The sequence below is a fragment of the Gossypium arboreum genome, chromosome 4, assembly GCF_025698485.1.
Source record: "Gossypium arboreum isolate Shixiya-1 chromosome 4, ASM2569848v2, whole genome shotgun sequence".
Classification (NCBI taxonomy): Eukaryota; Viridiplantae; Streptophyta; class Magnoliopsida; order Malvales; family Malvaceae; genus Gossypium; species Gossypium arboreum.
The window spans coordinates 2,715,417-2,742,585 of NC_069073.1; the positions used below are offsets into that span (position 1 = coordinate 2,715,417).

The 27,169-nt window shown below is 30.1% G+C and overlaps 3 protein-coding genes, 1 long non-coding RNA gene and 2 other non-coding genes across 7 annotated transcripts; 2 read left to right on the forward strand and 4 right to left on the reverse strand.

The window, feature by feature from the left end:
* The first annotated feature begins 1,154 nt into the window (after positions 1-1,154).
* LOC108459518 (protein MAINTENANCE OF PSII UNDER HIGH LIGHT 1) lies at positions 1,155-2,656 on the forward strand. The gene is made up of 3 exons (XM_017758904.2): positions 1,155-1,521; positions 1,951-2,085; positions 2,163-2,656. The coding sequence occupies exons 1-3, from the start codon at positions 1,336-1,338 to the stop codon at positions 2,523-2,525; spliced, it is 684 nt and encodes a 227-aa protein (XP_017614393.1). The 5' UTR covers positions 1,155-1,335; the 3' UTR covers positions 2,526-2,656.
* A 1,979-nt stretch (positions 2,657-4,635) lies between these two features.
* On the reverse strand, positions 4,636-4,723 carry LOC128292087 (small nucleolar RNA snoR114). The gene has a single exon (XR_008282072.1). It is a non-coding gene; the product is annotated as a small nucleolar RNA snoR114 (small nucleolar RNA).
* A 10-nt stretch (positions 4,724-4,733) lies between these two features.
* On the reverse strand, positions 4,734-4,804 carry TRNAG-GCC (transfer RNA glycine (anticodon GCC)). Its single transcript has one exon. It is a non-coding gene; the product is annotated as a tRNA-Gly (tRNA).
* Positions 4,805-9,841: 5,037 nt separating this feature from the next.
* LOC128291742 (uncharacterized) lies at positions 9,842-10,589 on the reverse strand. Its single transcript, XR_008281566.1, has 2 exons — positions 10,482-10,589; positions 9,842-10,004 (listed from the first exon to the last, which is right to left on the reverse strand). It is a non-coding gene; the product is annotated as an uncharacterized LOC128291742 (long non-coding RNA).
* A 3,439-nt stretch (positions 10,590-14,028) lies between these two features.
* On the forward strand, positions 14,029-19,283 carry LOC108460823 (uricase-2 isozyme 2). Its single transcript, XM_017760488.2, has 8 exons — positions 14,029-14,506; positions 15,123-15,215; positions 16,230-16,305; positions 16,430-16,539; positions 17,804-17,895; positions 18,096-18,269; positions 18,376-18,469; positions 18,988-19,283. Exons 1-8 carry the CDS (start codon positions 14,300-14,302, stop codon positions 19,069-19,071), a joined length of 930 nt encoding a protein of 309 aa, XP_017615977.1. The 5' UTR covers positions 14,029-14,299; the 3' UTR covers positions 19,072-19,283.
* Positions 19,284-20,115: 832 nt separating this feature from the next.
* LOC108457859 (nudix hydrolase 26, chloroplastic) lies at positions 20,116-24,078 on the reverse strand. 2 transcript variants are annotated; one of them, XM_017757039.2, is made up of 6 exons: positions 23,846-24,077; positions 23,688-23,738; positions 22,815-22,907; positions 21,170-21,264; positions 20,606-20,720; positions 20,116-20,512 (listed from the first exon to the last, which is right to left on the reverse strand). In XM_017757039.2, exons 1-6 carry the CDS (start codon positions 24,026-24,028, stop codon positions 20,447-20,449), a joined length of 603 nt encoding a protein of 200 aa, XP_017612528.1. In that variant the 5' UTR covers positions 24,029-24,077; the 3' UTR covers positions 20,116-20,446. The 2 variants fall into 2 exon arrangements, with proteins under 2 accessions (XP_017612528.1, XP_017612529.1); XM_017757040.2 differs by lacking the exon at positions 23,688-23,738 and having other exon boundaries at positions 23,846-24,078.
* Positions 24,079-27,169: the final 3,091 nt, after the last annotated feature.

Here is a 27,169-nt window from a genome sequence, read left to right on the forward strand (position 1 = left end):
CTAGAATAGACTAAAATACCCTAAAATAATATAACTCATTTTAGTTATAGAATAATATTTTCGTAATTTCTTAACTATGTGACTCGGTCGAGGGTGACACCAACTTAGTAACACTTAATAAATAGTATATATAAGTATAATATTTAAATATTTAACCCGATGTAGCCAAGGATCAGTAAAAGTACCACAAAACTACTTTTACTATATCTTAGATTGCATTTTAGCTATTCTACTAAAAAATGAGCAAATTAGTCCCTGTACATTAGATGAGTAAGCAAAACAATCGCTCCGTTAAAATTATATTGTTAATTGTTTGTTTTGGTGTCTATATAAAAGGTATTATAACAAATTTAATCCTTAAAATTTACATTTGTATTCAATTTAACCCTTACTCTTTTATTGGAAGTAAAATTTATATTTTTGAAACTAATAAAACTAAAAGGTCAAAATGCCTTAGTAAAAAATTTAAAAAATAATTAAGCCCTTTTAAAATTTAAAATTATTAAAAATTATAAACACAAATTATAAAAAGTTATAAAAATTTTATAATTATACAACTTTTATTCAAAAATAACAATCTTGACCCAATAAAAAAGTAGAGTCAATTTTCTTAAAAATAGTATAACTATTAAATTTTAATGAATCGGTATTGTTAATTTTAATAAAAATTATAATATTAAAAAAATTAACTTCTTTTATAATTTTGTTTATAATTATATGATTTTTAAGTATTTTTAAATTTTAAAATATTTTAGTTGATTTTTCTAATTTGTTACTAAAGCCTTTTGATCCTTTAGTATTATTAGTTTAAAAAAATCAAATTACTTTCAATAAAAGAGTAGGAGTCAAATTGAATAAATATGTAAAGATTAAGGACTAATTTTATTATTATAAGATTAAGGACTAATTTTATTATTATACTTTATATATAAACAATGAATTTAAAGGGATGAATTGCTTTACTTACTCGTTCAGTGTATGTCGACTAATTTGTGCATTATTAAGATGCAATACAAAATATAATAGAGAAAATTTTGTGGTAATACTTATTTACTTTAGGACTTCACAGTAAAAACAGTGTGTATATACAAATATAATAGGCCCAAACCAATTTTACGGCGAGAAAAGCCCAAATATTAACATGGTTATTGTACAAAGTTGAGAGATATTTTTGGTGAGCAGATCCGTGCGACATACAACCACACCATACGCAACAGTTTATGGACAGCCGAATCCTTAAAATCTCACCACAAAATACTCATCACCAGACACCACCACAAACTCCATTAAAACAGCCCCCCCAAATCTCTTTGCTCAGTTTCCTCCAACCCCCGCATGGCATTTGCATCACAGGCAATGATATCAACCAACAGCTGTGCCTTCACTTCCCCAAACTTGTTGTTTTTGAAGAAATGTTCCAAAATTAACAACAAGACCAGGCAATTCCATTTCTTCACTGTTAGAGCTTCTTCTGATGAACCCGATGACTGTAATGAAGAGGAATGTGCACCAGATAAAGAGGTCTCAACATCTCTTTTTTCCAGTAATCTTCTGTTGCATGAATGTGTTTATTTGCTCTTTATTTTCTTTGAGTTAAAAGACTTTTTAGTTTATATACATGTATGTGCATATTCTGGTTTGGGCCAATACTTCTTGTGGTTTAATATTTCTTTTCTTTTGGGAGTTTAGTTCCTTTGATTTATGTAATTACCCTTAAGAGACGAGTATTTGTAGTTGTAACCTCTTCTCCCATTCTCAAATGGAGACCTCCTTTGTAGGAAAAAGATGTCACTTCAATTCTCTTAGTGCTTGTCAATGTTTCCTAAGTTTAGCTCTACCTCTTTAAGTTGTTCATCTATTTTGCATAAATTACAAAGCAAGTATAGTTTGATATAATTAGGCAATTGATATAGTAGTAAAATAGGTAATTAAATATTTAGATTTGAACAGGTTGGGAAGGTGAGTGTGGAATGGTTAGCTGGGGATAAGACAAAAGTGGTCGGGACATTTCCGCCTCGCCGACGGGGCTGGACTGGCTATGTCGAAAAGGACACCGCGGGGCAGACCAACATTTATTCAATAGAGGTTGGTAGTCTCTAGATCTTTCAATTACCTGCATAACTTATGTTGAAAGCAAGGTGTGTTTTTTTCCTTCCCTATAGCCTGCAGTTTACGTAGCTGAAAGTGCGATAAGCTCGGGAACCGCCGGTTCTTCAGCGGACGGAGCTGAGAATACTGCTGCAGTTGCTGCCGGATTCGCCCTTATCTTTGTTGCTGCAGCTTCATCTATAGTCCTTCAAGTTGGCAAGAACTCACCTCCGATAAAGACGGCCGAATATACTGGACCAGCACTTAGTTACTACATAAACAAGTTTAAGCCACCGGAAATTATCCAGGCTGCGGCACCGAGTGTGACTGAAACGCCCTCCTCAGAGTTAACAGAAAACTCGGCTCCCGAAATTTCAGACATTCAGGTTCAATCTGAACTTCCACCTGAATCTTCTAGTCTAAGCAGTACTTCATAGGAAAATTTTGGGATCAACCTGTTGTAATGTTCAAATTTTATTTCTTTTGTAGCTCCTGTATTACTATATATATATATATATATATTGAATAGCTACAATATTTATACTGGAATATGATATCATTCTTACTACATTAGTCTTCCATCGCTGCAGCTGTTTGATATATTTTCGGTTACAGATGCTAAGATATGATCCTTGAATATTGGGATGTAGATTAACAGGGTATATGATGAACAATTCATGAACAATTCGGCTTTTATCATTTATCAAGCTAATATAAGGATGTAGATTAACAGAGCGTACGATGAACAAATCATGAACAATTCGGTTTTTATTCATTTATCAAGCTAAATAAATAATATGAACAAAATTTTGAGGCCAGTTTATTAAATGAATTAAACACTAACAAAACTTTTTCAGTTCATTTATATTTATGAATAATATTATTTATGTTCATTTAATTTTCCTTTAATAAATCATTTAAAACTAGTCTAGAATTTGTTTATTGTTCAATAATTATATAATTAATAATATTATTATTATTTGTGTGATTATTTTATTTATAATATTATTATACAAATGTATACTTCTTTACCTTTACATCGATATCTATCTATCTATATTGTTTGTTTATTATTATTTATGAATATTGCTCCTGAACATACCCAATTATATGTTTATAGACATGTTTGTAAAATGTAAAATTAATTTAATCAATAAAATTAATTGAATAAATAATATTTATTTTGACATATTAAAATTAAATATTAGGTTTGTTTAAATTATAAAATGTTGGGTTTAAAATTCAAGAAACACGTATAATTAGACCCAATACATAAAAAGCTCAACTTAGTCCTTGTGTGATCAAGATAACCCTAGTAATATTATTAAGGGTGTGCTGCCCCTCCCTACTTTAGTTAGAGTGGAGTGTATTTTCTATTTAAATAGTATTATTTATCAAGGTCGTATTCAATCAGGATTCTTGTAGTTCTCCCTATATAGAGAGCACCAGTTGACCTAAAAAGACAGTTCATACTATTAGATTGATAGTTATTTTGTCAAAAAATAGTAAGATTTTATCTACTTAAAATAAATTCTATTTTTTGAGAATTACGATAATTATTGTTTTTATAGAGAGAATTTACTTTTCTATTGAAAGTAATTAGATCATTTTTTTCTGTGATTTGGTCCGTGTTGCTCGATTCCACAGTTGACACGATTTGTGATACAATGATAGCGAAGAAGGTCTTTCAGTACAAAGTCAGGATCAACTAAATCCATCTCGCACAAATTACATATATTATTTTGATTGGGGTTTATTACTATAAATATCATAAGAGGGCTCGGTTTTGAAATTTTTTATAACTTCCGTTGTAACTATAAAATCATTTTTTTAACTGATTTTCCCAACATGGTTACGAGTTATTTCTTATAAGACAAATGATTTTATTACTATGTGTTAATAATTTACTTTTTCATATCGGAGATATAATAGATATCATGAGATAAAATAGGATCACATTAGAAAAATAAATTTTATCACAAAAGATAATAATTTCTCCTGAATGGTATGTAAAATAATTTCAATTGTTGAAAATATAAAGTATTTTATATCGATATAATAGAGATGTCAGATCAATTTGAAAATTTATATGTATGATAAGTGTAATTATATTGATATATTTAACGGTTGGATCATTAAATATAAATCATATAAATAATTAAAGAAGTGTGTAAAACTACTTTAGGTTTTACACTGAGTAAGTTGATTCCTCTCCTAACAATGGGATAATTTGACAAATAATACAAATTTAAAATTTAAAAGAGACAAAAAGATTAAATGGAAATCTAAAACGAGTGTTGTATCCTACAGTAATCTTTGGTCATTGTGTTCCCAAGGAAGACAGTTTTCGGTTCGGAATTTGATCGAACAGTTTGAGTACATGGTCCATGTCACCAAGTTTGTTTATACAAGAGACTACTAAACATCAAAGTTGAGTAAAAAAAATGGGTGTTCTTGTTAGGGCTTGGCAGCGGATTTGCTTCAGTTGGTCCATGGATTTGCTGTGCATGAGACTACTAAACATTAAAGTTTAGTATAAAAAACAAGAAGCTCAGAAGCGCCGTTGATATCGTCTTGAAATCGGACAATTGCGAAGAACCCAAGCTCCGCTTGAGCGCAGCTATCATCACAGCTTCAACGAAGGTTGCACCAGCCGGGAATCGAACCCGGGTCTGTACCGTGGCAGGGTACTATTCTACCACTAGACCACTAGTGCTTGCTGGCAATGGGTAGAAATATGAACTATAGGTTGTGTTTATTAAAACAATTCATATTACAGATGATTAGGTAAATGATATTTTTTTTTTTGAGAAATGTTAGATTATAAATCGATTTGGTTAGGTTGAAGATTTTTATATTAATTTTTGTTTTAAATTTTAAATTTATTTAAATTAAATGAATTTTGTTTTATAACTTTTAAATATTATTCTTAAAAATTTTAAATTTTTATTGATATTTTAAAATATAATCAGTTTTATTATTTTATAAAAATATAATTCAATTCGATTTTAAGTAATCTATGAAATTGTTACTTAATACTCTATTGTTTGTTATGTATAAAATAAATTATTAAATTATGAAAGAATGATACAAATTTATATTATTTTGAATAAAAATAACAACATGATAAAAAAAAATTCTTTTTCTAACTTAAATCACGTGCTTGCCGCTAGTTAACTGTCAAAACTGTGGGCAGGATTTGAAGAAATGTAGACCAGAAAGACATTTCTCTCTTTTTTATTTTTAATGAGAAGAAAGAATAATATATTTTTTAATAATTTTATTTTAAGTTCTGATTTTTATAAAATATTTAAAATTATTTATAGTTCTTTTATAATTTATAAATATATAGATAATACGTTTCAGTATACTCGAACTTACATCATTCGCAACCGTCAAGACTCTATAAAAAAATTAAATATATAAAATAAACAGATTTGAAGTGATACCAAATATTTATAGTAAAATATTATAAAGTAGATATGTAAAAAAAAAGAAAAAAGAATACCACTTGTGAATTAAGTCGTAATAAAATTACCATATGCATGAGAAAAAAACCTATTAAAAATATACGAAATAAATATAAGTAGCTATCAAAAAAGATATTCATTAATTATTAATTATAAAATAATTAGAATACAAATATATATATATATATATTTATCATTTTGACTCGAGACAAGTCTATCCTTCCCTTTTATTACATGGCAAAATGTCTCTTTTGAGTAAATTATAAAATTAATTAAAACATGACATAAATATATTAAAAATATTAAAATATTAAAAATATTACATTAAAATTGTGAATTATAAAATTACTAGAAATCTTATCAAACATGTATGCATGTAAAAACTACTGATTTAAAATATAGATGTGTGTTTAAAATAATATACAATAAACAATGAAATGTATGTTTTGAAACTAATTAATCATAATAACACGTTAAAATGTATGCTATTAAAATAAAAAATAGATTTTAATTAAGGGTAAAACGACATTTAAATACATAAATATATCGATAAATAATCTGAATACACTACAATTATTTATTATGGTATTATCATCAATTGTGAGTTAGTGTTAGGTTGACTTGTAACACTAACTCAATTAACAATATTATCGATACTAGAAATCCTATCACACGCAGTATGTATGTGGAAACCACAAATTTAAAACACAAATGCGTATTTAAAATAATATGCAATAAATAATGAAATTTATGGTTTGATATTAATTAATAATAACACTAAAATATGTACGCTATTAAAAAGAAAAAAAGAGATTAAATTGTTTATCATGGTGTCATCATCAATTTTGAGTCAGTGTCGAGTTAATTGTGACACTAACTCAATCAAATACATTATTAATATATATATATATATGTATGTATGTATATATGTTTATAAAACTTATAGAGGTAATAGATTGTGCATAATAAAATAAAAATGTATGAAAATATCAAAATAAAACTTTAGTTTTTTTTTTTAACATTCTCATTATAAGTTCTAATCATATTTACTCTTTTTGACACAATGTCTAGAACTACTTATTGCCCTTCCCCAACCAATAAATAGGAAAATAATGTGCTTCAGCGCACTCAAATCTACATTCTCCTGCATTGGCAACAATACGTCAATGCCCATGCTAATTGAGCTAAGACTCAATCAGCAAATAAAGTTTTAGTTGAATGGTAAATTAAAGGTTTTATTGATGCAATCGAAATGGGCTTGAATCCCACCATAAGCATATTTTTATTGATTTTTTAAAATAAAAAAAGACTACAGTACCCTCGAATAACATAACTTATTTTAATTACTGGAGGATATTTTCATAATTTAACAATTGAGTTAGTGACTCAGTTGAAGGTGATACAAACTCAATAAAACATTTAAATAATAGTAAGTATAGATAAAAAAAATACAACTGATGAAGTTAATAAAGTAGCATAATAAAATAAAAAGTATAAAACTATCAAAATAAAGTTGTAGTTGAATGGTAAATTAAAAGTTTTACCAATTCGGTTGAGAGTAACATCAACTTAGTAAAACACTTAAATAATAGTAGTATAGATATACAATTGATGAAAGTAATAAATTGAATAACTTTAATATTTTTGTTAGTTTTATAAACTTCATCATAATTAACTGATTTTGATGAATTATGAGATTATTGAAATTGTAGTTGAGTTTATATGTTTGAATTGTAATCTGGACTAGTTAAATTGTGAGTTTTGATCAGTGACTAGATTGGTTAAAATTGTGTGGATTGTTCAGGTAAATTTTCCCTTAATTTTCTAAAACATCGAACTGTAAAATAGTATCGATACTTTGACTAAGGTATAGATACTTTGTTAAGGGTATCGATACTTTTTTATCTTTGTTCAATTTTTTCTAAACATAGAAGCTCAAAATGGTATCGATACTAAACAGGGTTATCAATACTTTAACCCTGGGAGAGAAATTATTTTCTAATCGAAAAATTTTGTAAACTTTACAATTTAGTCCCTATTTAACTCTAGACTGTTCGGAAAACTATTATAAACCAGATAGAGCTCGAAAATCATTATGAGGTATATAGAAAATACATATAGACCCAATTTTGATTAAGGTAAATGTTTAAAATATATTGAATTCGATTGTTTTTTGTTCCAGCAACAAATGTAACATTCCAATACCTTGACCCGACAGTCAGGTCAGGTATAGGGGTGTTACATTTAAGGTTTTAGTACTCCAATTGACACAGGTTCAAATCCACCATATTCATATTTTAATTGTTTTTTTTTAAATGAAAAGACTAAAAAATAATATAACTTTTTTAATTACAAAAGGACATTTCTGTAATATCCTGACCAATTGGTGATGTGACACCTCACACCCAATCCGATTGTCGGATCAAAGGATGTGACATCAAATTACATTGTCGGAGCAACACAGGTTATTTCAACATAATAACACTAGGTTTAATTCACGCTTATCAATAGCTTGACAAATAAAATGTTTAATAAAATCATCCACACTTATCAACATAGTGGTTTAGGATATTATTTCATCTAATTGCAAGGTCATCCCAAGTCAAAACCAAAGTTAGGACCTTAATCCAAACTCACTTGTCAAACTTCAAGGTTATGTCTCGAGACAAGCTATAAATTATTTTAGGAATTTTATCTTTGATGTTAACTTGTCTTGAGACATTAAAAGATGTGTCTCGAGGCAAGGTCTCTTATGTCTCATGACTAGATCTCGATACTAGCCTCCAATGTTTTCCTATTTTTGCTTCAATGTTTGGATGTCTCGAGACAAGGGGTTCTTGTCTTAAGACCTAGAGAAAGGCAAAATTTATTTAGCTTCTATGTATCTTTTCCTTGAGAGACAAATACCACTTTGTCTTGAACCTCGTTGAGATTATCTTGAGACTACCATGGCAAGTCTGGAGACATCAAGCAATCCACTGTACAATATGGTAAATTTTATTCCAATGGTCTCGAAACATGTTCTTGTTTCTCGAGACGCAAAGGAAAAATGACCCTAAATGCACGTTTTTTACGATTCAAATCATACCGATTTGTACCTAAAACATACTCACACCTAGCACCAATGCAAAATCACCTATTTAACATACATAAACACATTCAATCGCTAGCCAAAACTTGAAATTCATTTCATCAAGACATAACTAAACTAGCTATGCAATCAAAAACCTAAAAACATGTATATTTAACTCCAAATCAAAAGATGAAATTCATCGACCTAAACATTATAGGTCATAAAACTAAAGGTATCAAAACATTAGCTTAACAACTAACCAAAATCAACCTAGGTATATGTCATATGACCCAAAACACATATGTACATACAAAACGAAAACAAGTTGATTTCCGAGTTGAGCTTTCGTGTTGAATGCTTGATGACCTTAAATCTACTCTAACTTTTACCCCAAACTTACACACAAAAACAAAAGTAATTGCACACTTAGTAAAGTAAACTCAATAATGCTAACATAATTTGAATTCAAACATAACATAATTAAAATCCTATAAGCCACTAAATATCAAACATGAACATATAAATCACAAATCATTCAATAATTATCATTGATATGAATATACCATTAAATCAATAATTCATTATTGATCAATTTTATTTATTACATATAGATACCTATTTACACAATATTATTTTTTATGCACCCTCATTATATTTGCATCTATTTCATCAGAATCAAACCATGTATCATTCAACATTTATTTCTCATTTTTAGTCACCCATGTATACACAAATAACAATATCACTTATTAATCCTTATTATCAAATTTGAGTATCTTATCACATATCGCATTCAATTTATTATTTGGCCCTTATTAACTAACTCGAATTAGATGACGAATACACAAATCAAACCACCAACACACCAATTACACATCGAAGTGTTATTTAAAAATAAAATACCGATCCCACCAATCACACCAATATAGCATGCATAAAGCACTGAATATAACACGCACAAGGTGCTAAATATAACATGCATATAGCGCTAAATGTAACATGCATAAGGGTCTGAATATAAATGCGTAAAGTACTGAAACTCCCGCTTATCAAACAGACCCTATGATATGTCAATTACACTCATAACTTTACTTGATAATGTTAACTGTGAAAATTTCATTACTAATGTCCATATATTATCAAACAAGCATTTATTTGTACAAATCACATACCAACAACCACAAATCACTTAGTCAGGTATATACGTACCTTTCAAACATAATAATGTTGATTGTTTACTATTTCTGATCACTTAACAAGTCAAGCAAATACATTTAAATATGTAACAAACTCGAATTATGAGATCACAAACCATATTAACTATTCATCAACAACATTGCCTTTCCATTTGCTTTTCAATGTCCTGACATCATCTTTAATTACATACAATAAATTCAGATATAAGAAATCCATTAACCACACAATTCAAATACAAAAAATAAAAAATAAAAAAATATTATACACGTGAATGCATTTTATTATATTTAGTTCCTAGATACCCTAATATCGGAAACACTCGTTTTTGACAATTTTACCTGATCAAATTTAAATCCGGCTTAATAAATATAATACATGGACCTCCTAAAATCATTATTTATTACCAACCTCAAAATTTTTATCTTTTACAATTTGATTCGTAATAAATCACTATTAATGAAAGGACTTAAACTTAATTTGAAACTTTTTTTTCATAAATTTAACATGTTTTTCCATTACCCAACTTAACATTATAAATGCATGAAAGGAAGTTTACACTTAATTTCACTAATTTATCAAATTGAATTAATGGGTCCTCAATATCTAACTTCTATAACCAAAATTCTATTGAAAATTTAAAAGAAAGAACTTACAATTAGTTTAATGAAGATTCGACAATGGTGAGAAATGGAGAGAAAAATTTCCTTTCTCTAGTTTTGTTCATCCTAGCCGAATGTGGAGAAGAGAAATGCCTTTCTTTTTCTTTCCACTATTTACACACATATATAAAAGGATTAGGAAAGTGTTTACTTTTAATTAAACTATATTAATCAATCTACATGAATTTATTAATTAATGTTAATCATGGGGCCAAGTCAAAAAATTTTTAGTGGTCGAAATTAAGTTTTAATTTTTAATAGTCTATATATTTATAATTTTTAAATGATTAAATCAAATTTTATCGGATTAAATCAATTTTTTATCATTTTAAGAAGTTGAAATGTATTTTTACCTTTACTAATTTAAATTTTAATTTTTTTAAAAGACCTAAATAGATAATTTTTCATTTTATGAGGCTCGACCCTTCTATTTATTCTAGTTTAATTTCTAATTAGTTCTTTCTCCATTTTCTTAAATTTAAATTTTATTAGTATTTTTTAAAATTTAGTCTCTATACTATTTTTATTAATCGATTTAATTCAATAACACTTTATTACTCGACCTCTCCGATTCATAAGTGACTTGTAATTATTTTATTTTAAATTATTTACCAACTCAAATCAATTAATCTAGTCTGTAACTGAATGTTACGACACAGTTGAAAATTGGGTTGTTACATGTGACAAGATTGAGAGTGACACTAACTCGATCAGGGACTTAATAAATAGTATGTACAGATATACAATTAGTAAAAATGATAATTTGTGCATATTAAAACAAAAATGTATAAAATACATTAAAATGAAACTTTAGTTAAGTGGTAAATTTAAAATTTAATTAATTTAATCTCATCATATTTATATTTTAATTAGTTTTGTTAAAATAAAAGACTAAAATACCTTCAAATAATATAATTTTTAATTACTAGAATACTCTTAAATACTACATATTTTTAATTATGAAAGAACATTTCTATAATTTCTTGATCAAATTGATGACCCAATTGAAATTGATATCAACCAATAGCTTTATTTTATAAAATTAAACCTATTATGTGCCCATAGTTAACCGTCAAAACTGTGAGCAGAATTTGAAGAAAAAGTAAACAAAAATACATTTACAAAAAGAATGATATAATTGCATATGTAGCACTACTCTTTTAAAGTAGACTAATTAAAAAAAATTATTCCAGAGTTATCTATATAACTAGTGGTAGAGCTAGAAAATATTATTGGAGGAGCTGGAATTAAATTGAATATTTTAAGCTAGTAAAAAAATATAATTTTATTATTTTAACAAATTATATTTTTATAATTTTTAAAAATAATTAAATTTGTATTTTTTAAAAATAAAATATAATTTTATTATTACTAAATTAAAATTTTATAAATTATAAAAATTAATTAAATTAAAAATTTGTGACTAACATTAGCCGTCAAACTCGTGAAACTCTTACTCTTAGCGGCGGATATGCATACAAATATGCTACACGGATCGATTGTATTCCATATTAATATGGTGATTTTATATAAGTTAATTTCAAATATAATATTTAATTTTTAAAATATTGAAAAGCATGTCGTTAGAAGATTGGAATGATACATATTTTCTATTTTAAAAATATGATAAAATAATAAATAATAATCATCAAAAGCAAATAATATAATGATTAAAAATAACATAAATCACTAAAAGTGTAAATGTAAATGGTAACGTATTAAGAGAAGGTAAATAATTAGAACCAATTTATAGCTTATTGATAGTGCGTTTGTTTATTACAAAATAATTAAAATTACAATTATTATTGTAAAAAAATCACTCTTTTATTAACTAGACTTTTAATTTGTAATTTAAAAATAAATATAAGTATTATTATTAATACAAAAGATATAAGTTGGAGTGCGTTGATATTTATTATTCTCTTATCTATAAATTGAGAAAGATTATGAATAATTCTAAATATTATATTAAAAAGAGAAATATTATCTCAATTTATTGTTAAAAATTGAAAAGGAAAATGATAGGAAGACTATGAAATATGGGTCAATTTTGTTGTTGTAATTTTTTTCCTTTGGCACATTCATGCATCAATCTCTGCAGATTTTCTTCTCATTTTAATAAATTCATGCACGTGGATCCAATCTTATCTTAAAACTCTCAACCCTATTATATATATATATAACGTATACGATAAGTAGTGCGATTATGTTTTTTATATAATTTATATATTTTTAAAGATAATTTCTATAATTTTATTATCCATTAAATTAAAATAGTTTATATTTAAAATAAATAAATAATTAGATAAAATAATTTATTCATTTGATTTAATTTAAGTATTTTTATTTAATTATATATTAGCTATAATTAAAATTAATTTATGTTAATTAGCTAATATATCAACTTAAATAACTATTTTTCTTATTAAATTATGTAGAAAATAAATTTATATTATAATCTGATTTATTAAATTATATTTATTATTTAGAATATAAAAATATATAAAATTATTTACCAATATATATGATTAAAAATATAATCATAATAAGCTGAATATTAATACCATAATATATTAAATATATTTAAAATATATAATAATATATTTTATCATAAAATTAACTATATTATAATTTTATATATTAGTTAATATCTATACTATTACCCCCAATCGAGTCACCAACTCGGTTGTTAAATTAAGAGAATGCTTTCCTCTAATTAATAAAGTTATATTATTCGAGGATACTTTAATTTTTTCATTTAAAAAACCCAATAAAAATATACATATGGTGACTCATCTTGATTGCATCAATAAAACGTTTAATTTACCACTCAACTAAAGCTTTGTTTTGATATTTTTATATGTTTTTATTTTATTATGCACATTTTATCATATTCATCAATTGTATATCTATACTTACTATTATTTAAGTGTTTTATTGAGTTTGTGTCACCCTCAACCGTGTCATCAACTCAATTGTTAAATTATGAAAATGCCCTCTCTTAATTAAAAAAGTTATATTATTCGAGGATATTTTAGTCTTTTTCATTTAAAAATGAATAAAATTACGCCATGTTGATTGCTTCAGTAAAACTTTTAATTTACCACTCAACTAAAACTTTATTTTAATATTCTTATACATTTTATTTTATTATGCACACTCTAATTTCCATCAATTGTACATCTATACTTACTATTATTTAAGTGTTTTCTTGAATTGATGTCACATTCAATCGGTCACTAATTTAGTTGTTTCTGAAATGCCCTATGTAATTAAAATAATTTAAATTAAGTATTTATACTTTTTAATAATTTTAAATTTTAAAATAGTTTTTATAATTTTTTATAATTTTAAAATTAAAAAATTAATTAAATGTTGATGTGTTATCTATATGGTAATTTATATGTATGCCATGTCACTAAAGTTAAAAAAATTATTTTTCTATCTATTTTTGGGTGATTTGACAAAAATGTAAATTTAAGACTTAAAAAATATAAAAATTTAATGGAGGACTAAATTAATTCTTTTTATAAAGTTGAAGTGCTAATAAATCATTATGCTTTAAAAAAAAAAACTACCCACCAATAAATTTTTGGTCTAGCATCTAAACTATGATTCATACAAACGACCAAAACCGGTAAAAAAGAAAAGAATAACCAGGATGACCTAATCATGAATAAAATAATATGTTTGTTTTGCAGATTTAAAGGCACCATGGGAGCAGGCGGAAAGACAGAAAAGTGGAAGCTTTTTTGCTTATAAAAAATTTGAAATAGATCTATAAGGCCAGTTGTTGAAGAAGAAGCAGATCAATGGCGAAGGAGTTGGAAGGATTCAATTTCGAGCAAAGGCATGGAAAGGCGAGGGTGAGAGTGGGTAGAGTTTGGAGGAGCAAAGATGGATGCCGCCCCTTCATGGTCGAATGGAATGTTAACATCAGCTTGCTTTCCAATTGCGTTGCCGCTTATGTCCGCGATGACAACTCTGACATCGTCGCTACTGACACCATGAAAAACACTGTAAGCTTAAACTGCTTTCTTTTTTTCTTTTTTATTAGCTAAATAGTGAAGCTTTTTTTCATTTTACTAGTTCATGGAAATTTTGTTGTATACTTATTTTAGCATGATTTCCCTTTCAAAGTATTGTAATTCTCTATTGTTTCAGTTCATGATACTTCTTATGCTCGCTCTGTTCACTCTTTACTATATTTCTTTTCAAAGTTCCTAACCTTTTGCTTAGAAAGATACTATAAAATTAGGACAGAAAAATGAGAAGAAAATATGTATTTTTCTTTTATTGGCATGCTTGGTAGGAAATATGAAAAAGTGGATATGGATTCCTTGTGGTGGTTGAAAACCGAGAGAGAATGAAATTAAAATTTTAAAATAATAAATAATCTTGTAAATACAACACACTCTTTGAATTCAGTTTAGAAATCAGCTTCAGGAGAAAGGACGGTTGGGGGGAGGGGGAGGGGAGGAGAATGATTATGGTAATGTATCTCCCTATAAAAATTAATCTTCAAATGATAATTTCTTAAGTGTTTATCAATATTTACAGTCATGTTGATTGAGAAATTCTTCATATAACAGCATTGTTGCTATGTCATCTGAGTAATTGTTGAAATTAATACAGGTTTATGTCAAAGCAAAGGAATGTTCAGAACAACTTTCGGCAGAGGAATTTGCTATTCTACTTGGCAAGCACTTCACATCATTTTATCCACAGGTAGTTTCTTGATGCTTAAAAATTTATTTTAATCTTATGAAGAAAGTAGTCAGGAGCTGGATGATTCCTTCTCTTTCTTAGTATGAGGATAATTCAGTTTGCTTTTCAGTAGGGTATCGTATTCCCTACATTTGGAAGAAACCAAAGTATCGTAGTTCTCTTTCAGAGGCTACAAATGCATCCTATTTGGTGGCTTGGGCAATTTGAGGTTTGAGGATTTATAACAGATGTGCATTCCGGCTTTGGAGTTCTGTATCGTTGGCTAAGTGTTTGTCATGAATAGTGATAATCGTTGGCTAAGTGTTTGAGAATGAATCTTTTATGTATTCTTATTTTGGCTTCATTACAAAAGAATTTTTCATTACTAAATTTCCTACGTCTATAAGCATAGAGACTTCTGGAATTCATTTTCTTTTGTACCCAAAAATAATATACAAAGCATTGTTGGGTTCATCAAGTCCTTTTTAAAATAAAGTATATGCTTTTGCTTTTAGCCACAGTATGACGAGCATTTCAGTAGGAATATACTTCTATATGTTACCTTAAAATTGTCAGTGATGTCTATGAATGAGCTGATGAAACTTTCTTTCTTGACCTCCATCTCATTATTTTAAATAGAGCTTCAGCTTGACATTGGATTAAATCTGCTTCTTCCTGTCACACTTTCCATCTCTTTTTCATGCATACTTCTACAAATGTATGCATCTTTAAATGCTTCTCTGTGACTTCTTTTTATTAATAAACTTGATATTGAGTAGTTTCTTGTGAGTGTAAAAAGTGCCTATCTCACAATATTTTGGTATTTGTTGAGCATATGATTTATATAAACTTGATTTGGTAGACCATCTTAATTTTAGCCTTGCTTGGCTTGTTGACAAGTTTCTTGGTTCCTTTTATGTCTTTTCTTTTTGAAGCATTAAGCTCTATGTATAACACTTGGCTGTACCACATTAATAGTTCCGCATACTGCTTGCTATTTGACTGATGCATATGTTTGTTATCTCTTTTTTGTAGGTTTTTACTGCAATAGTAAAGATAGTGGAAAAGCCATGGGAACGCATTTCTGTCAATGGCCAACCACATGAACATGGTTAGTCTTCCTAACTTTTGGCGAGGTTGCAGTGGTTCTGCATAATATCTGATGAATTTCTTTTGGGATCAACTTCCATCAATAGTTCCATTTGATATTTGTTTTGGTATCTTATTTATTGAAGGCTTTAAACTGGGATCTGAAAAGCATACAACTGAAGCGATTGTACAGAAGTCTGGTGTTTTACAGCTGACTTCTGGTGTTGAAGGCCTGTCTTTGCTGAAGACAACCCAGGTAAAGTTGTCAGTCTTTTTTTATGAGAGTTTGGTTCTTGTATTTTTAAATATCCCTTTACCTGAGCAGGAAAAAAGGCATCTTCTTGTAAAAGTAATTATATTTCTTAACATAGTCTTGTCTCCAGGGAAAATAAAATTGTTGCAATTTCTATAGTTTTCCTTCTAGTTTTTTGTTTTTGCTATACAAGCTGCTTGCTGTTTCCGCTCCAATGCTATTTAGAAATTGCAGTATCCATTCATTATCAAGATATAACTTTGAAACGCAGTTCCATGGTTAATGACCTGTATTTAGCAATAATGAGACCTTCATCTGCTTACAGACTTTAATGGGAACAAAATTCACTTATATTATGGTAGTCAAGCAATTAGATTTTATGTTATAATTCTCAGATGGATCTTTTTGGTTACATTGCAAAAGTGCCCTCAAACAATAAATGGTTATTGCATCTGAATCAGGAAACTCATTCCCAGTCTTCCTATCTTTCTTCTAAAAAGAGTTTGTTTTCTCATGTCAATGATTTATTGGGTCTTAGTGAAATCTTCTGAATATAACATTTGTTTAATTCATTTTTCAAAAAATTGGCAAATACAATGTCTTCTCAACATTAAATAGGTTGATAAACTTTGATCTTATAACAAGCTCCTCATGTGTGATAAGGAAGAAACTTGAAGTTCTATTCTGAGCTTTATTATTTTCATAAGATATTTCACTTCTTGTCGAGTAACCAAAGAGTAGTATGTATATATTTGTCAAAAAGTTTGTGTTTGATAAATGATAATATTCTGTATCTTCTTATCTGTTTCCTCCTTTACTCCTGGTATTTAACCTTGTAGCCTTAATAAGGCTTGTGCCAATAGTGCACAAGGGTGCAGTTTCTTGGGCTAAGCAATTACAAAGTGAAAAAACATAGTGCATGAGTGGGTAGTTTCTCTTATATAGGATCTACTAATTCATCAGGTGAAATAGTCCTTGAATGCTGATCTGCAATTGGGTTTCAGTACTTCCCCTTATCCTCTATTGCTACATAGATGCACTGGTTGTTTATTTATTTAAGTGGCCTCAATGTGGAACCCATTGAAGCAATCATTGTTGCTGACTTTTTTTATCTCATTTGCTGCTTCTTGCAACAATTTTTTTTTTTTTTGGTATTTGAGGACTCTAAGATCCAATACTTGGTTCAGTGATATTCTTTTCTTTTTTATCCCTTAAGCTAAAGATCTTTTTTTCTTTGCTGATTTTTGGAGTATATGAATGTGAACAGTCAGGATTTGAAGGATTCATCAGGGACAAATACACAGCACTTCCTGAAACACGAGAAAGGATGCTAGCAACAGAGGTCACAGCTTCTTGGAGGTGAAATTTCTTTTCTATTTGTTAATATTGATGCTAAGTTTAAGAAGGTATATGTGGTTAATTTGTTATCGAGTATATGCTACATTCAAAGTCTTTTCCTAAAGATAGCTTTTAACATGCTTGTTGCCTTGATTCTTAGGCATTTTGTTTGAGAGTAAGTTATTGACCCAAGTAAACTGTAAATGTTATTTGTGGAGCAGGTATTCTTATGAATCTGTCTCTAGCATCCCTCAAAAGTCGCTCTACTTCAATGAGCAATACTTGAATGTGAAAAAGGCTTTGGTCGATACTTTCTTTGGTCCTCCTGAACGGGGTGTATATAGTGCATCTGTTCAAAGCACTCTTTTGCAGATGGCAAAGGCTGTACTTGGCAGGTTCTCTCTCACACACATACATATGCACATAGCATCATCTCATGTGAACTCCTGCTTGCACATACAAGCTCGAACTGATTTCATCTTTTGTTTTAATGGTTTTTAGGTTCGGTGACATATCATCAGTTAAACTAAAAATGCCGAATATCCATTTCTTACCTGTTAATATATCAAGCAAGGATCACGGCAGCATTGTAAAGGTATGACTCTTTGCCAGATATTAGGTATTAGAATGCAAGTAAACTGATCATCCTAAAGGGCTGTGAAAGAATGAGTGTGGGGTGTTTGGTAGAACTCAGATAGAGTACAAGGAGCTGATAATGAAAAATAACGCAGCTGATTGAAGAGATCTCCAGATAATGATATTTGGCAATCTAAGCTGATAAAGAAGTTTTCGAGTTAAGTTGGATAGAAAGTTCAAATGGAGGGAGTCTCAAGTTCGTAGCCCTGTTTAATCACCTAACCTACTTCTGTAGTCCACTTGCTGCTTTTACATTTTCCATTTTTCTTTTAATTTTGGACGTTATATTTTGTTGAAGTTCATTAATTTCTACCTGAAGATGCAATTGCTTCTAATAGTTGGAATCCTCTTATTTAACGAGAATGGAAAAGTAGGAGATACATAAATCATTTTTTTTTTTTTGGTTTTGTCAAAACTTATATGGAAAATGAAGCTATCATGGTGACATTTTATCAATCATGCGATGACTTTGTGCAGTTCGATGATGATGTATATCTTCCGACAGATGAACCTCACGGATCGATCGAAGCTAGCTTGAGCCGGTTCTGGTCAAAGATGTAGGTACAAGACAAACGTAGTGTATGGTGGAAGAAGGGTATAATAAATTTCTGCTTCATGCTTTGTTCATTATCTAATAATGATAATCAGGACAGTCTGGTTTACTTATGTTAAAGAAGTAATATTAGTGCAACATGTTGATGTGTAACAACTTCAAAACAGTTAACAGTTGATGGGTTAATAAATTGTGTTCCTTGTTTGGGTTCTTCGTTTTAGGCAAGGCTTTTTTTTTTGGTTTGCAACAGAAAGGATTTAACAGGTATGCTTCCTTTCCCCTACCGAGTATTCAGCATTACACACACATACATATATGGTGGTAACGTGGCAGTAAAAAAAATTAATATAATAATAAATTTAATCATCAACTTTTATATATTATATTAATTTAATTATAGCTTTAAAAATTAATCGTCAAAATTTATAAATAATTTTAATCAATTTGATCTTAATTTTAAAAATTCAAAGAAATATAATAAAAATTTAAAAAATATATAATAATAAATGTAAATGTTATGTTGATATTTATATTATCATTAAATAAATATAATTATATTAATATTAAATAAAATAAGAATCCATCCCTCCCGTCCCTCTCCCTCTACCGCCGGATCTACCCCCACCATCGTCCCCATCCCCCCTCTCCCTCTCTGCTGTTGCTGCTGGTTTTCTACTGAATGTTGCAGTATGCACCTTAGATGACAAATAACCATCATTCATATATGTTGCAGTAGCTATAAAGTTACAAAATTTATGCTACTAAAGTGCTTGATTCATGTGAGGACTTACTATTTCTATGAATTTGGAAGAGATAAGTGGCACATTGTGATAATGGCCGCCGTTAATGATGAAATCAAATGAGTGTCTTAATTTTTTAAAAAATCTATATTAATATTTTCAATATTATTTATTACTTCATCACTACCAAGTGAATGGTTTTTTTTTAAAAATATAAAACTAATGAATTTAACAGAATAATTTTAATTGTGGTAACAACTTAATGAATTTTTTAAATTTAAAAAAGTCAAATGGTGATTATATGAACCTATGTTGTTCCAACTCTCTCTTTAATTCTTTTTTAAGTACCCATATTCAATATTTGTGTCCCACATAAGTATGGAGATATGAACCTCCAATGACTTTCCAATTTCATGGAAGAACTTGAAAAGAAAAATTATACATCCAAGTCCAAGTAAAATAAACACCAACCAACCGGGCCAAGGTCTAGATTCCAAAATTCATGGAGCATTTATTTTACAGATAGTAAGAACTAACCTCTTACCATCAAACCGTAGTAATCGTGCTCAGTCCTGACTCTGAATCCAAATTATTGTATCCAACTATGATCTCAACACATTAGAAATGGTGATGTTTGCAAATATCAATGGAGGTAGGAAGTGAAAACTTCCAAAACCTTATTGTAAACAGGTTTCTTGAAATCCACTGCCTGAAACAACATGAGCAAATAAACTATTCAATAGCCAAAATCTAAAATCTGCCACTAATGGCAGGACTAACTTAGTAGTAGTGGAGTACTCACATGCTCAACTATTTGCTCTGGTGTCATCCAAGACCATTCACCAAACTCAGGTTTCTCACTCCCATCACCCAGAAGATTGATTTCTTCTTCTTTCCCCGTGAATTTAAGGAGAAACCTGTTAGTTATTTCACATGGCATCGAAAATCAAACAAACAGGGAGTATTATATCAATAGTTGGACATCTGCTATATAATTATGGAATAAACTTGGAAAGCTGTTGCCAGGTTTCAACTTGCTTCTGCTCTCTACCAAAATCCAATTCAAGACACAATGGAATGATTGGTCTTATCTAACTTCACTCACCAAAAGTTAAGCTTTATGATGGCTGTCTAAGATAGACAGCGACACAGAAAAAATGCATGGCCACATGCATGCTGTGTGTGTGTAGTTACATTACTACATATATATATGGACATTGACGCTTATTGATGCATATTTGAGAAGTATACCATTTACGAGTTGCCTCATTCTCTACAAACCTAATACAGCCAACTTAATATGTCGTCTTTCCAGTCCATACATGTAGTGCAAATTATGTACCTTAAGGCTGATTCAAGCACTCACCACTTTTGAGCTTGACCCTTCCAGTCTGATCCCCACTGATGTTTCAGTTTTTCCCTGACTTCTGGAGGGAAGTCGTATGTCAGCCAATAAGGTACCTGCATGGCAGAACCAATAAATGGACACACTCCAGGTAATACAAAAATGAGAAGAAAAAAACAGAATTTGAAATAAAGGGAGAAAGCAAATCTCAATAACGTATGCAAAGCAATAAAATGGATGGATCACAAATATAGTAAAACTCATGAACACAGTAACTACTAGTGAAAATTTAAACATAAATATGAGTTGGACTTCCTTGTATATATGTTAAAAGGTGTTGGACATTGAAACACGAGGGAGAAAAACAGATGCCACTAAAACACTTTCTCACTGTTCCTCTAACTACTACCTACAAAAGCACATAAACCCTCAAGTTTCTTTTAACTTATATATACACCAATTATTTCAGTCTGTCGCAGTATAAAAAAGAACTACAATCATTTTTTTCTTAGGTTAAAAACTACAACTGAGCTTTTCTCCATTGAATTATGGTCTAAGTGAATGTGAATCTATCCAAAAAAACATTGCTGCAAAGCAGGTTATCCAGCCTATAAAATAACTCATACCCGCCCCTTTTTTTTCAGTAGCTGTACTGAATTTTATGGTAGTATCATTGACCTTAGCCTAGAATCATTAGATTTCAACTAATAAATAATGAATGTAATGTGAAAGATGAGAAAATAGAATGATGAAAAGAGCACTGACTTCTTCCAACCGATCAATAACTTAAAAAACACACATGCCCCAATATATTGATGGTTCAAAATGCTTTGCACCATTTCTTTCCAAACAGTAAGCACTTGGAGAAACAGTTTGCCAACTTCTGTGTGTAAGAACATCCACTACCTGATTAACTGTCAAGATTATTGTGACCTTTGGGTTATGAATGCATCAAAAATTTCAGTTTTTCAATTTAAAATGAGTTTCCAAACATCAATTCCAGGGATCAAAATTACATTTTCATTGATACACTAGAGACAAGAGCCCACATAAACATTTAGATTTCAAAGCTTACTAGTTTAGAAGCAGCTGTCAAAATTTTGTGGTAAAGAATAACAGTAAATATAAAAAGGCACAATATTGAAGCATCTAAATTATGAAATCCAAGCGGAACCGAAGTAGCTGTTTGAAATATACAATATTACTATGCTTGTATGCATAAAACTTTGGATTGAGTTTGAGATCGTGAGTCAATTTCCGTAACGAATTAACTTATAATAAGAGACATAAACTAGTAACGGTATATTAGTGTTTTACTTTTCCTTAATAGTAGCATCTGGACCAACAGCTCCTCTCTTTTATAGTTTTCAGAAAATTATAAATTCTTTAAACATTTATCCAATGACAAAGTTATTCATTCATTCCACTCACATAGTGGTGTGAGTGTGCAAAGGACTAGTTTCTAGAAAGATCGAATTAACTCAAACATATGAACTTATGTTCTCAAACTTTTAATTCTTTCTTAGAAAAAAATGCAATTGTAAAGCACTTGCCCCCGTCTAAGTGAGGGTTTTAGTAGTCTCTTCCACTAGTAATGCTAGCAGGATAAAACAAAATGCCCATGCAATTCTTAAGAAGAAAAAAAAAAGGATGTCTTAAAACAAACCTCTGCGAGAATTTCAGCTGAGCTAACACCTGTTTCTTCCTTTAATTCTCTGAGGGCTGCAACTTTTGGATCTTCATTGTCATCAATCCCACCCTGTACATCATTAAATATCATGTAATGCAAATTTGAGTAAAATTTTATGTTCGTAAAACAGCTCCTATAGAAACAGAAGTTACGAAGTGAGGACAACTGCACAATATAGCTCATTATTCAAAAGGTTCAACTTCCATTGTAGTGGAGCTCCAGACTCTAGGCTGACAAGAATGTTATTCAAAAGGATCAAAGATAGCGCAGGAGGAGAAGCAGCTAAACAGATTTGAATCATGATGAGGTAGAAACGACACAAAGCCAAGAGGAGAGAGAGCCTAGAGAATTCATATTGAACACAGGAAGCAAAATCTCCATTGTAATCACCAAGGAGACGGCTATGCCATAAAATTTCATAAACTTATTATGGTTTTCATTTATCAGAACTCAAGTAAATGGAGCAATAGTCATATATACAGAGAACTGTCTCAGGGGGTCCTCACTTAAAGGTCTATTAATGTGAATGAAATAAAGTGAAGGCAAATCACCTGCAAAATTTTATTAAAATAAAATTCCCTTGGAATTTAATAACAGAAAGTGACTTTTAGCCCTTGCTTTCCTTCCTAACTCAAAATTTACCCAAACAAGGCGAGGGTTTCCCCCTTCTCCATCTTTCCTTCCCCTCCCCTCAGTCCAAACAATTCTTTTCTTAAATTAATAATAATAATATAATAATAATAATTGCTGCCATAGCTATAATCAAAGCCAGTTCAATTAACTAGGAATACTGTTAGAAAGACAAAAAGGGAAAACTAGAGAGAAATAAAATCACAACAAAAGGGAAACCTGAGGCATTTGCCAAGCACTGGGAATGTCTAGTCTCGAGGCCGAAAAAATCTACAAAAATGGAGGGGGGGGGGGGAGAGAGAAGGGGAGTGTCAAATGAATAAATTCATCATAATACAAAACCCACAAAAGAAAAACAGAGGTAGTAAATTAAAGACCTTTTTGGAGGAGTTGATGAGACAAATACCCACATTTCTCCTGTAACCTTGAGGAGGGGCTTCCATGGAGGAGGAGGAAGAGCAAGTACAGGAGGATGGAGAGAAATATGAACAAATGGGCTTGGGAGGTACGCTAAGATGGAAAGGGGAGTAAAGGGAAAAGGACCGCCATAATACAGCCATTTATTTCCACAATATTCTTTTTTAGCTTCCATTTCAAAATCAAAACCCAACTATATTTGCCTTCTTTTTTCTTTTTCTTTTTTTTTTCCAAAAAATATCTCATTAAAAAAAAAATCAAAGCAAGTGATACAACAAAGAAGCCCAAAGGTTAAGCCCAAAAACCCATCCCACAAAAACCTTAGCACCATGCTCTACAACCACCATGTGTCACGAAATTAAAATTTAAGTCTAGTAAACCGAATGATCTTAAGTAATTTTTTTGCTTCAAATCTACTAAGTCAGCCTTACTTTCGAAAATAAAAATTCACTAAAGAATTTTTCTAAGACAGTGAAATCAAGTGGAAGCAACTCAAAAAGACAGAGTCTTGAATTGAATAAAAAAAGGTACAAAAAATTAATAGCACACTAAGTGTTTGAGTAAATGCTCTTAAAATTATTCTTTTAACTCAAAAATGAAATGATTAAAAATGAAGGGAGATGAGTCTATTTGTAGTTAAGCTTCTCTAGATCTAATGATACAGAACGAATTATATCAATGGCTGAAATTAGTTCTTAACTACAATAATAGAGCCCGAAGGGATATAAACTCTATACATCTTTATGCTTTAGGATTTACAATAATTATCTTGGTAAAAATACAAGTTACTAAAGTGTTTAGATTTTAACCAAGATCCAAGTAGATGGACTTTGAGTTTTTTTCCAAGTAATGGGTCAATTCTATCGAGCCGAATGACCCTAAGGGAACATAAAAGATTTGAAACGTGTGCATCAATCATAGGCTCTTTTGTGCAACCCATGATATTCTGCCCTACCTGTTCTAGTGACACCCTCATCGCGTCCTTGAAACGGAACTAGTTTATCTTCTTTTGGAATTGCCATAAAGCCTCGATAGGTTCCCAACTAGCCTAATTGTCGGGAAGTCCCTCCATCGAACAAGGTACTCATGCCTCGGCTCGTAATACTTCCGTTGAATCAAGTTGTTTGCCATGATGCATTCAACTTCACGATCATACGAGACCATTACCCCAATTGGCGCTCATTTGGATTTGCCTCAATTTAGGTCATCTTATTCTTCATGGAAAGGCTTAAGCATATTGACATGGAACATCGAATGAACCTCAAGTTTTGCTGGTAATGTCAGTTTGTAAGCCACTCTGCCTACTCTATTCAAAACTCTGAAAGGTACTTCATACCATCGCATAAGCCCCTTGTACAAGCTGGTATGGCATAGAATCAAGTGTAATTTAGCAATGACTGAGTCACCAACCTGATATTGCACATCCTTACGATTTTGATTAGCCCAATTTTTTATTGCACTTATTTGCCTTGTGTGGGCAACCTCTGGCTAAGTCTCTAAAGGTAACACCCATAACCCGTATCCGTCGCCAGAATATGGTTATAGAGCATTACTGAATAAACGTAACATAAAACATTCATTTCAAAACATTTCAATAATCATAACATAATTCTTCATTAAACATACATAATGTCCCTTATTCAAACCTTTGAGGTCTTAAAATCACTTTAGAAACGATTTAGGACTAAATCGGGAACAATTGAAATTTTTAGGAAAATACTAGAAAAAATGCAATTGTAGGGGTCACACGACCGTGTGACTCACACGGTTGAAACATATGTCCGTGTCTCAGGCCGTGTAACTTTCGAAATAGGGACACATAGCCGTGTGCTAATCCGTGTTCGTGCCCGTATAACTCATTGACTTGGGTCACTTGGCCAAGCCACACACCCATGTGCCAGGCTATGTAACTCTCGAAATGGCCTTACACTCTCGTGTGCCAGCTTGTGTCTTACACGCTCAAGTCACACGCCCGTATGTCTGGCCGTGTGGACCTAAAATGTACCTTAAACAACAAGTTTATTTCCTACTTGCTTGGGCACCAAGCAACTCAAAAACCATTCATTTAACCTATTCAAAACACAATCAAACATACTCAAAACACGCTCAAACAATCATCCTAGGTGCCTAACCAATGTATCCTCATTGGTACCATATTTATATCATCAAACATATCAACCATGCATCATTCAAATCAAAGTTTAAAACATGCCAAAATCACTCAATTTAGCCTAGTTTATAACTACCTAAATATCAAGCTTAAGTTCACATACACCTATCAAGCATTGGTTTAAACAATATGTCAAATTATGGCTTCAAACACAAACGTATGTTTACATACTCAAACTAACATTACACTTATAACTTCATTTACAATCCATCCACAAAATAACTATCAACTAAGACATCCTAGGTACATGCCATCACAAAAGGTAAACATCACCACATTTGAGATTGGGATCGTTGTTGGATGCTGAGTCGGCGATCAAAAGAGAAATACCTAACCTGCATACAGAAAACAAAACCGCACGCTGAGTAAAACTCAGTGATATTTCTATAATCCGAACATTTAAAGACATAGTAATACATGAATGCTTAAATTGAATTATTCAATCACATTATTAACTAAGCATACCATTACAAGATATCATCATTTCAATTTCATACATATTAATACATCGTTTCATGTTGTATTCAATGGTTAGTATGATTTCATACTTGATTTGGCTTAAACAATTATCTTAATTCACATCACTTGCTATATAAATTACTTTCCATATATCAATCAACATTGCATTTATACAATGGCACAATTCACTTCATATTCAATTCATGAGTACATAACTCATATATTTTATTTGTTCACAACATATTTCACATTTCATTTTCAATCCACTATCCCATTTCCATTTCACATACATTGTCATTTCAATATCAATTATAAAACTTTATTATTTATTTACTCCTATTAACACGACTCAGACTCGAACGGATACACGGATCCAAACAACACACCAGTTTGGGACCTAGTGCCTCATTGGATAAATCTGAAGTAATAATTGCGCCCAACGCTATATAAAATTGACACCAAGTGTCTCATCGGTTAAATCGAAGCAAATTGGCACCCAATGCCTTATCGACTTGAAGTCGAAGAAATTCTTGAACTCTTCCTATCCATGGTACGCCATCTATATCTGAATCAGCCCAAAATAGTTAATAGGGTTCCATTTCACTTTCAATTTATATATCCAATATCGAATTTTCATATAAGCACATTATCACAT